The 14120-nt window shown below is 44.2% G+C and overlaps 1 protein-coding gene and 1 pseudogene across 1 annotated transcript; one reads left to right on the top strand and one right to left on the bottom strand.

Moving 5' to 3' along the window:
- Positions 1-2433: 2433 nt before the first annotated feature.
- Positions 2434-3292, top strand: LOC125554512 (pollen allergen KBG 41 pseudogene; annotated as a pseudogene).
- A 2017-nt stretch (positions 3293-5309) lies between these two features.
- On the bottom strand, positions 5310-7769 carry FDC2 (2Fe-2S ferredoxin-like superfamily protein). Its single transcript, XM_048713228.1, has 8 exons — positions 7524-7769; positions 7208-7424; positions 7054-7117; positions 6704-6792; positions 6070-6138; positions 5903-5947; positions 5720-5778; positions 5310-5648 (listed from the first exon to the last, which is right to left on the bottom strand). The coding sequence occupies exons 1-7, from the start codon at positions 7547-7549 to the stop codon at positions 5734-5736; spliced, it is 555 nt and encodes a 184-aa protein (XP_048569185.1). The 5' UTR covers positions 7550-7769; the 3' UTR covers positions 5310-5648; positions 5720-5733.
- Positions 7770-14120: the final 6351 nt, after the last annotated feature.

The following is a 14120-nucleotide window of genomic DNA, read 5'->3' as shown; positions in this document are numbered from 1 at the left end:
CAACGCCACGAGCGTCCTCCATCGGAGCCGGAAACAAGCGGACGGGCGGAGGGAAGTACGATGGGGGTGAGCGAGTCGGTGTGATTGGAAGTGCGGTGGGGGTGAGGGTTTTGCTGCGGTGAGGGGGGCGATTTGGGGGGGTGGTGGGGGCGATGCGTTCGGTAGTGGTTCCCCTCCTCTTATACGATGGGACATTTTTGGACGTTTCCATCGACATGTGCACACCCACGAGCGCAGTACGGTGCACTAGAAAGCGAAACGCCGACGTACAAATACTAGTATACGGTCGAGCCCACGCCCAAGGCTCTACGCATGAGTAAATTGACAAGCCTACGTCCACTTGTCATAGGCTGTAACGGCCAGGCCCACATGTCATGCGCAGTCCACATGTCTATCCGGCTCCACACGTCAGTAACTGAGGAGGTAACGGTCAACGGCGTTGACCAGATGGCAAGGCTCCGTTTGGGCTTTTGTGAGAGTAGGGCGAGTGGGGGAGAGAAAAAGTGAGGAAATTTAGACTCCTTGGGCAAAACTGAGCACAACTAAGCAACCAGGGGCACAGAAATAGAAAATCTATTTTTTTACTATTGTGTCACTAGACCATCTTTCTCATACATTCTTCTTAGGTAAAATGCATTGGTAACTATGTTACTATTATGTTCTTCAAAAGAAGCTCCAGTATTGTTGTGCCTCTGTTGATGGATGTCGAAGATGAGATGACATTGTTTGCGTACAGCCATGGACCATTTTCAAATATACATACTCGACTGAACGTCAGACAAATGGATGCCTCAAAATCGAAGGATGGAGGCAAATAGTGAATGACCGCATGCCATAAACTGGAGACTGGTGGATCTCTGTGCTCCATCATGGAGATGGAGGGATTTTTTTTGTTTTATTCTATTTTATATAAGAGAGAGGAGTAGGTCTGAGACATTGTTATAACCTTATGATAATGATGAGTTGTTATATCATTTTGATGATGACGAGTTTTTATATCACTACGATGATAATGCGTTGTTATATCATTATGATGACGATGATGAGTTGTTATATCATTGCTAGTGTATAAAATCTGTATAAGGTTGTATAAGTACTTCCTTCGTTCGGAAATAATTGTCATCAAAATGGATAAAAGAAGATGTATCTAGACTAGATACATTTTCTTTTATCCATTTTGATAACAAGTATTTTCAGAAGGAGGGAGTACATTATAAATATTCAAAAATAAAATACACAGATTTAGTAGTGGCGCACCTTGGCTTTATGTCAGCCAAGTCATCTAAGAAATTTGATAAGCGAGGAAGGAAAATCATATCTCTCCTCTCACGGCTAAAAATTAAACAAATCAAGTCCAATGCTTTGCCTAAAGATAACTCTAGGACTCTAAGAATTTGCCTTTTACATCTTGGCAGTTTTTATTTCCTAAACAAAACTGATGCGCCAACTTAACATAAAATCAGCTGCTGGTGGCCCCATCCGCAGGCTGCAAAGAGAGCACGTCACGTGGCAAAAAGTGACTGGACCTGGAACTATCTGGTGTATGAACTCTGCGAAGTAGTATTCCACACGGCTTCTTGTTTTTTTGCTTTTTGAAGTACGGCCGGCTTCTTGTTTTCTTTGTGTTACATGCGTAGGTGGGCACCAAAATCGTAATGTGCTCAGCTCAAATATTTTTTTTGTAATGTGCTAATATCTTGGTTGCACGCCAATCAAAACCATCAGCGTAATCACGTGCACGTACATGATGCGGTGCATGCATGTATGACTATATGCAATTCTTTTTCACTTACTTTATTGTAGGAGTATTTTTCTTTCGACTCTTCATGTCATGTATGGCTACATGCAATTCATTTTCACTTGCTTTCGACCTGTTTGGATGCTCTCACGTCCTTTAACTCCTCTCCGCTCCAGGAGCTAGTTTAATACTGCTCCCTGCTTTTGTGTTGTAGCTCCCTCCGCTCCGGGAGCTGCGGTGGGGGAGTGAAGGGGATCCGAACAAGGCCTTTATCTTGGCATTTTTCTTTCTTAACTCTTCATGTTTACCCGTCGCAACAAAAGTCTCTTAATTGAAATATTTTTGGCATGTAAATATTATTGATCTTTAGTTCATTAAAATGTGACAATGTGTGAACAGCATGCAACAACAGCATCGGCAGTCGTGGTCATATTAGTATTTTTCCAAGTCGTGGAAGCTGCGATGGCATGGCATGAATCCAATTAAACCTAATTAGTTTGGCTAAAAAAGGAGAGGAGATCACTCGCAAGAAAAAAAGAGAGGAGAGGAGGAGATTGCTAATTTGGGCGCGGTAATCTCTCCTGCCCTCTCACCGTACGGATGTATAGATAGAGCTAAGCTCCTTCATTCTCACACACCACACCGCAGCCTCTCCTCCGACGTACTGTGCAAACCGACCAACGCTAAGAAAAAGAGCAGCAGCAATGGCAGTGCAGCAATGCACGGTGGCGCTGGTGGTGGCCGTCGCCCTCGTGGCAGGGCCAGCCGTCTCTTACGCCGCCGAAGCCGGCTACACCCCGGCCGGGGCACAGCCCAAGGCGACGACCGAGGAGCAGAAGCTAACTGAGAAGGCCAACAACGCCTTCAAGGCGGCCGTGGCGGCTGCAGCGGCAGCCCCTCCAGTGGACAAGGGCAAGATATTCGTGACTAACTTCACGCAGACCTTCGGCGCCTGGTCTCTCGAGGGGATCTCCGAGGCGTCCAACTCCAACGCCACTCTCACCACCAGGGTCTCCTTCGCTTTGACGAGGGCCTTACTCAACACCAAGGGCGCTACCCCGGAGGCCAAGTACGATTCCTTCGTGGCTATCTTCGGCGAGTCGCTCCGCATCATCGCCGGCATCCTCGAGGTGCACCGTGCACGCCGTCAAGCCCGCTGGCGAGGAAGTCAAGGGGCCGATCCCTGCCGGCGAGCTCAAGGCCATCGACCAGATCGACGCCGCCTTCAGGACTGCAGCCACCGCCGCCGACGCTGCCCCGGCCAAGGACAGGTCCACCGTCTTCGACTCCGCCTTCGACAAGGCCATCAAGGAGAACACGGACGGTGCATACCAGGGCAACAAATTCGTCCCCGCCCTCGAGTCCGCCGCCAAGAAGGCCTACAACAACACTAGTCCCAAAGCGCCCAAGATCAGGCTCGCGACCTATGAGTCCTACCTGGCCGACACCATCATCGCCATGGCCGCCGCGGCGGCCGCCGCCGCCGCCACTCCCACTGCTGCGGCAACCGCCACTCCCACTCCCGCCCCCGCTGCCGGTGGCTATAAAAGCTGACCTAGTGAGCTCACCGTACCTACAACGTATGCTGCATATGCGTACGTGCGTATCTGACTGTGGCGGCACCAATTTTGATCGACAATCAATGTCCATTCTTGTTTTTCGTGTCATGCACCCGCGATCGAGATTGATGACTTCTCATCAATTATTAAATGCGAAAAATCTGGAGAAAAAAAACTAGATTTCATAGTTCAAGTGTGAAACGGACCTTAAAATCTAAATCCCAGAAATCAGCACACTGTTTTTATCTAATCCCAGCTTAGCCCGGCCCTTTTTGGCTGAGAAGGTGTTTGTTCCCGCTGGGATTGCGCAGGATGACAGAGATTGGGGAGAAACAGAACAGTTTTGTCGTAGCTATTTCAATGAGAACGAGGGAGACTTACCAAGGTGACTGTTCAGTCTTCAGTGCATGCTCGATCACTGGCCGTTCAGTCTTCAGCACACAAGCTAAATTGCTGGTAGCTAGTTAAGCAAGTGCGTAGCTGTGTAAAGAAACGTGCATGTTTCATCGTCAATCAGTAGTGGTATAAAAATTCTCAATCCTGTCTATAGTTCATCTTCTTCTAGACAGCTATATATCTCTTGCTTCGGTGGATTACTTGTGTCACCATCTACTGCATTTTCTAATATTTATATTCCAACTTATTGCTGGAATTTTGTCTATTTTGGGCCTAGCCCAATAGCAGTTTCAGAAATTCCTAATAAATCCTAAAGGCCCACACAGCCCATTTGTGCAACGCAAGAGGTGGAACAAAAGTTTTGTCCCACATTGCTAGTTGAGTGGGAGTTGGACCTCCTTATAAGGGAGGTTCTCTCCCCACTTGTACGAGCATGAGAACAAGAGGGATATCCACACGCGCTCCTCCTCCGCCGCTCGTCGCGACGCGGCGCGGGTTGCGGGAATGAGCCGAGCCGATGTCTAAATTTTTGCCACGCACGACGGGTATACGAAAGGTCACGTGGGAGTTGAAACGTTTTTCTGTAGTAGACACTGAATTCGAACGGCGCGCCTCTTCGGCCGCTGCCTGTTCGCTTCGTTGCTTCACCTCCCGTCGCAGCCTCTTCGCGTCCTTCTCTTGTGCCTATATAAGAGAGGTCGCTCCTCTCCAGAGAGACACACCAGAAGATCCCCTTCCTCTCGCCACAAAGTTCCTGAGCACTGCGTTGCTGCTACGATCTTTCCCATCCCGGCTTGCGGCGTGCACCGCACGTCAGGACAGTAGGCCTCCGAAACCGCACCTTTTGAGTCCTGTACGGGAGAAGGGTGATAAGGTTTTTGGGGAGCGCTCAGCGCGACTACTGGCTGCTTCATCACGGACGATCCGGTCGCCGACGACTACTTCCCCGACGACGACTTCTTCCCCGACGTCCACGACCTCCTCGACGACATGGCAGGCGAGGACACCGACCCCAAGTCCAGCGCTTCTGCTGCTGCTGTCCCGTACGTGTTCTTGTCTTTCCTGTTAAAGGTTCTGTCACAGTTTCTTGTTCTAGTCCTTATCCTACACATGTTAGGTTCTACTTCATATATACTACTTGCTATACTGTCTGCTTTAGATATGATAGGCTACGGTTCATATATGCAGAAGCTATTTACCTACTCTCTGTCAGAACGCATGACTTGTTTTATCTCTTCTATATTAGTCATGCTTTATCTAGTATTTCTGTTAATAAAATCATTTGGTAAATTGCTCATATTTCCAACACTTATTATTAATTTGGTTTGTAATGCGTCGTTGAACCATTTTATTCACCGCCTATACATATACTTGCCTTATCCATGTGAGTCCATTTTTGGAAAATGTTCTTTTCCCGTATTTCGTATCCGTATCCAAGGATGAGCACCGTAGATGACAATCTCATACATGCTAGCTGGACATATATCATGTTAATGCACTCAAAATAATTTTTAAAATTTAACAACTTCTGAGTTGTGCTCCTATATATCGCTACCATTAGAAATGTATGTTGTCGACCACATTCCTACAGGCTAGGCATTCAACCACTCTGAAGCTACAGAATAATAATCAACATCAACTGAAACGTCCCGCCTTCACAGCCAGAAGCATCATTTCGTTGCACTCAAGATCGAGTTGAGGTGCTAAATAAGTAGGTACTACAAGTTCACAGCTTTTTACATACATACAGTCCATAGCGTTCTTCGTCTACTGTGAATACAGAGGAGCAAAAAGGATGGCATCTCTGCAAGAAGCATATTTGCACAGCAAATTTGCAAAAACACAGAGAGCATTGAGCAGAGGGGTCTTTTTGTTTTCTCTTCTTTCTCCACTTGCAAATCAAGTCTTTTTTGCAACTCTATATAACTACAAACCGCAGCTTAAAAACCGTACCGCTGGAAAGAGTGGAGACAGAGTGTCAGAATTGGATGAGGTTGCAGAGACTCAAGTTTGTGATGGCTCCAACCTGTCAGTCACGTTTCACTCGTCTCCCATTGCAAGCTCTAGCGCGTAATCATCTCTGTCCTGAAATAGAAAGACGGGTCAATTTCATCTCAGCAAAGTTTGAAAGATGCACATATTTAAGGAGAGAGGGGTGCCAATAACATGAAACCGCTCTTCTCGAATAAGCAAAGTTGGCTATACTTACAACAGGCCCCCGCGCAAAGTATCTTCCAAACTGGAGCCAATATACCTACAAATTGAGATAGACGCGCAATCATCGGAATTCAGAAGAATATTTCATACTAGTTCCTATAGCATATTTGAACTAGAAATTTCTTGAAATTCATTAGGCGTCTTAAGAGAATTGCTTGCCTCATCTTCATCTTGCGTTTCAACTTCAAGATCAGAGGATGGGTAACCAACACATAACAAAGCATAGCCCTGAAAAGGAAGCCATACAATTGCAACATCAACATGATTTCAGTTTGCAGAGGTAGAATCATAATGATTCACGAAGCCTATAACATATGTCCTCGTCCTGTATAGGAAGCACACATAGCGCACCCAATTCGTGTGATAAAACTGAAAGCAGTTGGCAATTCTAGAGCACCAGACAGAGTTGAAGTCGACCTTGATCCGTCCTAACAAGTCACTGCTCACCAACTCATCTCTACATCAGTTGTCTTGGTACAACCTCTCCAAACTACTCAGATCCAGTAAAATGCAAGACTTTCTTAATAAAACAATAGGTTACTGCGACGTGTAATAAAGCTTGGTCCAACAGTTGCACTGATCACCATGCAATGCAAATGATAAAATTGAACTGGATCAGTTCAAAAAAAACAAAAAGAAACTTAACTGGATCATCTGACAGTAACACAGTAGCGCGTACACAAACGACATAACTAATCAGATCACGGGACAATAATTGTACTAGTACCGCACACAAACGTTTTGACAGTAAGGAGCATGAAGATCCCAATCACGCACAACAAAGTGGGTTTACCTGCTCTCTTAAGTCGGCGGATATTCCAAGAGCTTCAGGCTGTCTTATTTGCCCTGATTTTATCCTAACAGCACAGCTGGTGCAGCAACCTGATTACCACAAATTTCCTAATTCAGTAGCTTCTATAGATCATATGAAGTTAATGAAGAGGATAGGCTAGCCAGAGGGATAGAAGAACTAGTTAAACGATTTGGTACCAACTAGAGGAAAATTCAGCAACCATTTGCGGCGATTTAGATGAAATAAATAGAGCATCATACGTTTTTGTAGCTTATAATTCAGTTGGCGCTAATTGGTAACATTAGAATGAGACGAGGAGGCCGAGAAATTAAGGCAGCATGTAATACTACCATGGCGGCAGGCGAAGGGGAGCGTGATGTCCTGCGCCTCCGCGGTGTGCAGAATGTACTGGTCCTGCAAGCGGCCGTGGCACGCACACCAATCAGCACCACCTCGAGAGGAGGCGAGAGCGAAGCAAACCCAGCAGCATGCATTGATGCATACCTGGGGCACGAGGAAGTGGTGGACGACCCCGCGCTCCCGGTCGTGGACGGTGACCTTGTGGGTCGGGACGGCGGCAGCGGCGGCGGGGGCGGGGGCCTGCTGCAGCTCCGAGGCGCGCGCTGCCGTGCTCGTGCCACGGGCCGGGCGCGCGGGGAAGCTCGGGCTCCTCCCGCTTCTCCTCCAGAGGCCTCCTCCGTGCGCTGCTCCCACGCGAGCCCTGCATGCCACCCAAGGAGAGGAGAGGAGAGGAGAGGAGCGCGTCTGTTAGGACAAGCCGCGGGGGAGGGAGGGGAGGCGCGGAGTGCCGTGCGCGTACGTGGTCGCGGCGGGGCACGCCGCCATCCTGGCCGTGGACTGCCTGCCTGTGGTCGCCGGGCCGGCGAGACGAGGCCGGCGAGGAGCGGGGGCGGGAGCGGCAAAATCCCAAGGATTGGTTGGTTGGCTCGGAGCGGATAAGGTGCTTCCGGAGTTCCGGTGCCGTTAACCGGGAGCGGCCGCGGTGTGCCGTGTCAGCCAGCTGCCAGCGTGTGCGTGACAGCCGAGTCTATGTCCCGCTTTAGACACAAGACCGCGTCGCCTACAGAGCCGGCCCATTAAACATTGTGTTTCGTCAGGCTGGCTACATAAAATATATTCACACATTTCAAAAATATGTTCGTGACACTTTACAAAAAGTTTATACAATGTAAAAAAAATCCAGCATAGTTTACAAAAATGCTTTGTATCATTAAAAAATGTTTCAACATGAATTTGGAAAATGTTTAACAGATATTTGAAAAATGTTCAAGTGTATAAAAATTGTTAATCTTGTAGTATTTGAAGAATGTTAGACGCATATAAAAAAAGTTTTATACGCATAAAAAATGTACAATGTGTGTGACAAAAACAAACATCAAAAAATATATTTGAAAAATGTTAATCGTGTATTGAAAAAATGTTGAATGTGTATAAAAACATTCTGCTGTACATAGGGAAAATGTACAATGTGTATTAAAAATTTACACTTGTGTTTAAAAAAAGAAAAAGAAAAGAAAAGAAAAAGGGAAAGCCGAAGAAAGCCAGAGAAAAACCAAAGAAAACGGTGCTAAAACAGTGGATACCCGAACAAAAACCAACAGGAAAAAAACTCGCGCTCACGTACAATGCTAGCCCGGCCCAATAGCTGCCGCGTTGTAGGTGATTCCTAACAAGAATCAGCGCGAGCGAAACATAGTTATCGCGACCCGACTCGCTCGTGCAGGCTCTTGCGTACACTCCTGCGTAGAAGATCCTCTTCTTCTCTTCCAAAAAGGAGTACTTCTTAGGGGGGAAAAATGTGGCACAGGAGAACTTCTTCTTCGGAGCATATTTTTGATTTTACCCCGAAAGGCATGAGGCCATATATTAAATATTACAGGTCCTGCCAATTAATAAGCATTATAGAAAAAGGAAAATATCAAATCCCTTATTAGGGGTGCCAAAGTCTTCTTCCTTCTACATCCATCGGGGGCGCGCCATGAGCGAAGCTCGTTTCAGCCGTTGGACCTCCATCCTGATGAAGAAAACTTGTTTAAACCTAGGAGCTTATAGAAGCAGCGGCGAAAAAGTCATCGATGTAGACCAAAAGACACTGACAGTCATGATCTGCGTAGTAAGTCACCACTTCGGAGAAAAAACATCGGAGAAGCCCGAAAATACTCCAAAGATCATGAGCGTCGACCATCACCCCAACGACATGACCAAGTCGCATAAAGCATCCACCCATATCTAAAAAAATCCAGACGACGCACACACCGTCTCCTAAGTCCAACACCAATAACAATGTGCGGAGGAACCTTATCCGTCACTACCATCGCCATCGCCGGAGCCGCATAGGAGAACTCGTTGTTCCTGCATCTGAGGTCTACCACATTTTTGGGATTTGATTCGGGGGGGCTCATTGATGATTTTCACACGGTAGATTTTTATATTGCTAGATTGAATTATAGCCTAATTACCTTGATTCATAAGTGCAACGATGTCAAATAGATTAAAAAATTAACCCCATTTTGACTTCATAATGTGAGCTTTAAATTCACTAAAGTTTAGATGAATTGGTTGACTAGGGTGGTTGATCTTGTCATTTCACCTATACAACTATTGTTGTGAAAGGAAGACAATCATGCAGGGAGTCCTGGTTCTTCGTGAGACTTTGAATACTATGCATCGTTAAAAAAACTAAAGTGCTCTTAGTTTAAAGTTTATTTTGAAAAACCATATGAAAAAATAAAATGGCATTTTTATGTCAAATGTGTAGATACAAAGGTTTCTCTCATGTTTGGATTGATCGGAAGATGAAACTTATGAGAGATAGACATGTGGGAATAAAAGCCAATAATGATATTGGTCCTTTTCTCCAAACCTTTAAAGGGCTCGGGCAAGGGGATTCCTTGTCTCCTTTAATTTTCTAATCTTGTTGTGATGCCTTGACATTGTTGATGCACAATGCTAGGTATGATGATATAGTCAAGGGATTGATTGATGATTCCCGCAAAAAAAGGATTGATTGATAAATACACTGAAGGGGGTATAAATATGTTGTAGTGCATTGATGATATTGTTTTTCTACTTAGAGATGGTTATGAAAGTACACACAATTTAAAATTCATTTTGTGCGTGTTTTGATCAAATGGCTGGACTTAAAATTAACTTTCATAAGAGCGAGCTTTATATGTTTGGTGATGTCAAGAATAAAATTGTATGATAAAGACAATATTCATTTGCCACATTGGCAATCTACAAATGAGATATGTAGCAATTCCAATATTCAGCAATAGGATTAATAAAAGGATTAGAAGAATGTGGAAGACAAAATTAAGAAAAAGGCACGGGGTTTGGTAAGGAAGATTATTAGCTATTGGAGGAAGGACAATATTGATCAGTCATGTTTGAAAAAAATCCCTAGATACATGATGTTATTTTATCCTTTGCATGTGGGTGTGACGAAAAGGAGTGGCTTCTTTAGAGCTAGGTTACTTTGGCAACAAGATGTTGATAAATGAAAATATGATCTTGTTAACCGGATGACGGTTTGTCTTCCAAACGGTTTGGGAGGGTTGGGTGTTCAGAATTTAGAAACAATGAATAATCCTTTGCTCTCAAAATGGTTATGGAAACCATACAATATTGAAGGGGTGATTTTGAGAAGAAAAAAATATATAGGAGACAAATGCATACATGATGTTTAAGTCCAAGCTAACGAATTCTAAATCTTGGGATGTGTCGATGAAAAACACGATAGTTGTACTGAAGTATGCCCCTCATCATATCAAGTGGTTTCTTACTAACAATATTGTTTTTACTGTCACAACCATGAATAAGAAGCTCATTGTTGTTAATGTACATTTCTCTTGTAAATTCCAATGAAAAGTGAAGTTGACATTGAAGATAAAAAATGCGGTCTATTATGAAACAGAAATAGTGTGCATATCAAAGATACCCTGATGCATAGGGGATGGCATGGTAGTGGTGCTTGCCAATCTTGTGGTCAGGAAGAAAGTACTAATCAACTTTTTTAGATTGTTCATTTGCTAGACTTATGTGGAATATACTGAAATGTGCTCTTAGTTTTCGAGATATCTTCCTAGCATAGATAATCTTTTCATTTCTTGGCTCCTCGGATTTGGAAACAAGATACAAATTTGACTATTGTTTGTGTTGCTATAATTTTTTTAGATGCTTGGAAATCCTAAACAATACATCACTAGTAGAAAACAGGCCTTTAGTCCCGGTTCCAGAGGGCCTTTAGTCCCTGTCCTGGAACCGAGACAAAACAAACGGGACTAATGCCCAAAACCTTTAGTCCCAATTGGCTTACGAACCGGAACTAAAGGAGCTCCACGTGGCCGCTGTCTGGAGCTCCACCTTTAGTCCCAGTTGGTAACACCAACCGGGACTAAAGGAACTTTTTTGAATTTTTTTTTAAAAAATGATTTTTCGATTTTCAAATTTTTGAATTATTTGACAATTTAATCTCTAATCACCCCTCATCACTCCCATCCTCTCACTATTCCAGCCTAAGCACGCTTAACTTCCGAATTCTATTCCCCCTAGTTTCCAAGTCTGCACTTGTTGTTTTCCTGACAATGGTAAGCTGTCAATCCTATTAACCCTTAGGAGTTGAACTTGAGCATGAAGTCACACGTTTCACTGTTTGGGTTTGATCTAAAAAACAATAATTATTTAGTAACACTAATATTTCTTGAATAAGTATTTTGACCAGAGTTTGACCAAAAATTCAAACAAACTTAAATTTGAGGATAACTTTTTTCCTTTCAGAATTTGAGGATTCTAAAAATGTGCAAAACGGCCTATGGTAGACGAAATCGGAACCAGGTTTTCGTGCTGAACATTTTGATATATTATACGTTTTTCTTCGACATCGTATGCAAAAGTTATAGCTGTTTTACTTTTTCATAACATTTTTTTGCAAAACATGTCGAAATTTATGTTTTTTTAATTTTCCTAACTAGTAGATGTACTAACATAACTACATCTCGAAGGATTTTAATTTTTGAAGTTTTTATCATTTTCTTTTGTTTTTTTTCAAAACTAAGATGGTGATAGGGGGTAGAGTTTGAAAATTGCAGAACCCTTTTAGTCCGGGATGGTGTCCATCCAATCCTACCGTCGACTACATCTGCTAGCACCGTCCCAGCCAGAGTCACAACTAAGGTTAACCAAGCCAAAGTTTCTATTAAAGTGGCAGAAAGAATTACTTTTTAATATAGCAAAACTAATTCTATCAACTATTATTAAAGGCTAAACAACTATTAATACAAAACTGCAGCAAAATTAATATTAATTAATTATAAAAATTTATCTACTATTGTCTAACAGAAGCATAGTACAACATGTTAAAATCTACAGAAAGAACTAACTAAAAATAATTGATAACAACAATTAAAGGACTAAAACAACTATATAAGCAAAACGGTATTTTTTTAATTAAAATCCTAATTTAAATTATTCTAAAAATAACCAAATAAATCTTACTATGACAACAATCTAACATGTGACTAGGAGGAAAAAAATTAAATTAAACTATTTTAAACTCAGATTATTCACAATCTAGGGTTTGAAGAAAATTTGAACACATTCATATTTAAATCATTCAAATTTGAAAACTAATGGCACAAACAAAAATTGATGACTACACATTGTAGACCATCTTGGTTGCTAATTTTATGCAAACAAAGCAGGAAAATATGAGGTCTCGGGGGGGGGGGGGGTAAACTATTCGAACAGGTACCAAGTGACGTGTTCAAAGCGAGCCATGGATGGAGGCCAGGGACGAGATTTATTAGGGCATCATGAGGATCCATTGGGGGCGGGGTGCAAGAGCTATGCTTTTGCTTCCCTAGATCATTGCTTATTAGTCTACACGTTTTTTCTCACTACAAAACCTCGTCTTTTATCATAATTATGAAAAACTTGATGGTGATTCCGTATAATTAACTCTTTGAGTGTTGGCTCCGTTTCTAGGACAGTGACACCCCTATTTTATTTGCTTCTCCATCTTGTAGTCCTGGTTTGAGTTTCTAGTTTCTAGTAGCTCTGTATTCAAGCAATGGTTTTCCATATGAAATGAGAAAGCAGAGGCTCTCTTTCTTGAGAGAGAAAAACATGTGACTATTGTTTGTTTCACTGTCCCACAGTTGTGACATGCCACACATTTATTCGCCATACTTTTGTTGCTTGCCACAAAGTAATAAGAGTGGTAAATTCTGACAATGAAAAAATATGTTTCTATTTCTACTACGCACGTCAAGATGCAGCCAGAATGGATGAAAACGAGGAATGCAAACCTATGTCAAACTTCTCCTATTGGGACCTCTCTCCATGTGCTCTGTTTTCGCCTCCCCTCTTCCCCACTGATTCCCCTTTCTTGCTCTGTCATCACTTTGTGAGTGTGCGGATCATGCAACAATACTAAGCGTGGGCCAATTCAATACAACAACTAATAATGGGACACCAACAATACTAAGCATGGGTCAACTCAGCACAAGAACTAAGAATGTGACAATTCAACACACATAGTAGGCCATTTTCCGTCGTGTGACAAATAAAAATAAAAGGGAAGGACGGGACATGACCCAAGATGGTCAACCCGATGCTCCACCGCTGCACCTTGTGCCAGGTGCTTCTATGGTACTCACCTCCTCAACCCAGAGGTGGCCGCGACGACAACGACGCCTCGACCTCTCCTAGGAGGCATGGGGCCTCGTTGAGGTACCCCCTACCCATCCTCCCATGCATCTAGGCAAAAGCCTTGGTCATTCTTGGGGGAAACAATGGCGCTACGACACTTTCCCCTTCATGAAGACATCGTCCTTGGACCACAAGGGTGTGTTGGGGATCGTAGCAGAAATTTAAAATTTTCAACGCATCACCAAGATCAATCTATGGAGTCATCTAGCAACGAGAGGGAGAGGAGTGCATCTACATACCCTTGTAGATCGCGAGCGGAAGCATTCAAGAGAACGGGGTTGATGGAGTCGTACTCGCCGTGATTCAAATCACCGAAGATCCTAGCGCCGAACGGATGGCACCTCCGCGTTCAACACACGTACGGAGCGAGGACGTCTCCCGCGCCTTGATCCAGCAAGGAGGAGGGAGAGGTTCAGGAAGAGGGCTCCAACAGCAGCACGATGGCGTGGTGGTGGTGGAGCAGCAGTACTCTGGCAGGGCTTCGCCAAGCTCTTGCGGAGGAGGAGAGGTGTTGGGGAGGGGAGGGGCTGCGCCCTGGATGTTGTGTGCAGCCCTCCCCTTGCCCCTCTATTTATAGGGGAAGGAGGAAGGGGGGCGGCCCCCCTCTAGATGAGATCTAGAGGGGGGGTGGCGGCCAAGGGGAGGGGGCTTGCCCCCCAAGCAAGGGGGGCGCCCCCCTTAGGGT

The sequence above is a fragment of the Triticum urartu genome, chromosome 4A (assembly GCF_056163025.1).
Source record: "Triticum urartu cultivar PI428250 chromosome 4A, HENAU_Tu73, whole genome shotgun sequence".
Lineage (NCBI taxonomy): Eukaryota > Viridiplantae > Streptophyta > Magnoliopsida > Poales > Poaceae > Triticum > Triticum urartu.
The sequence above is the reverse complement of the archived record's forward strand: the minus strand, read 5'-3'. Positions and strand labels throughout refer to the sequence as shown.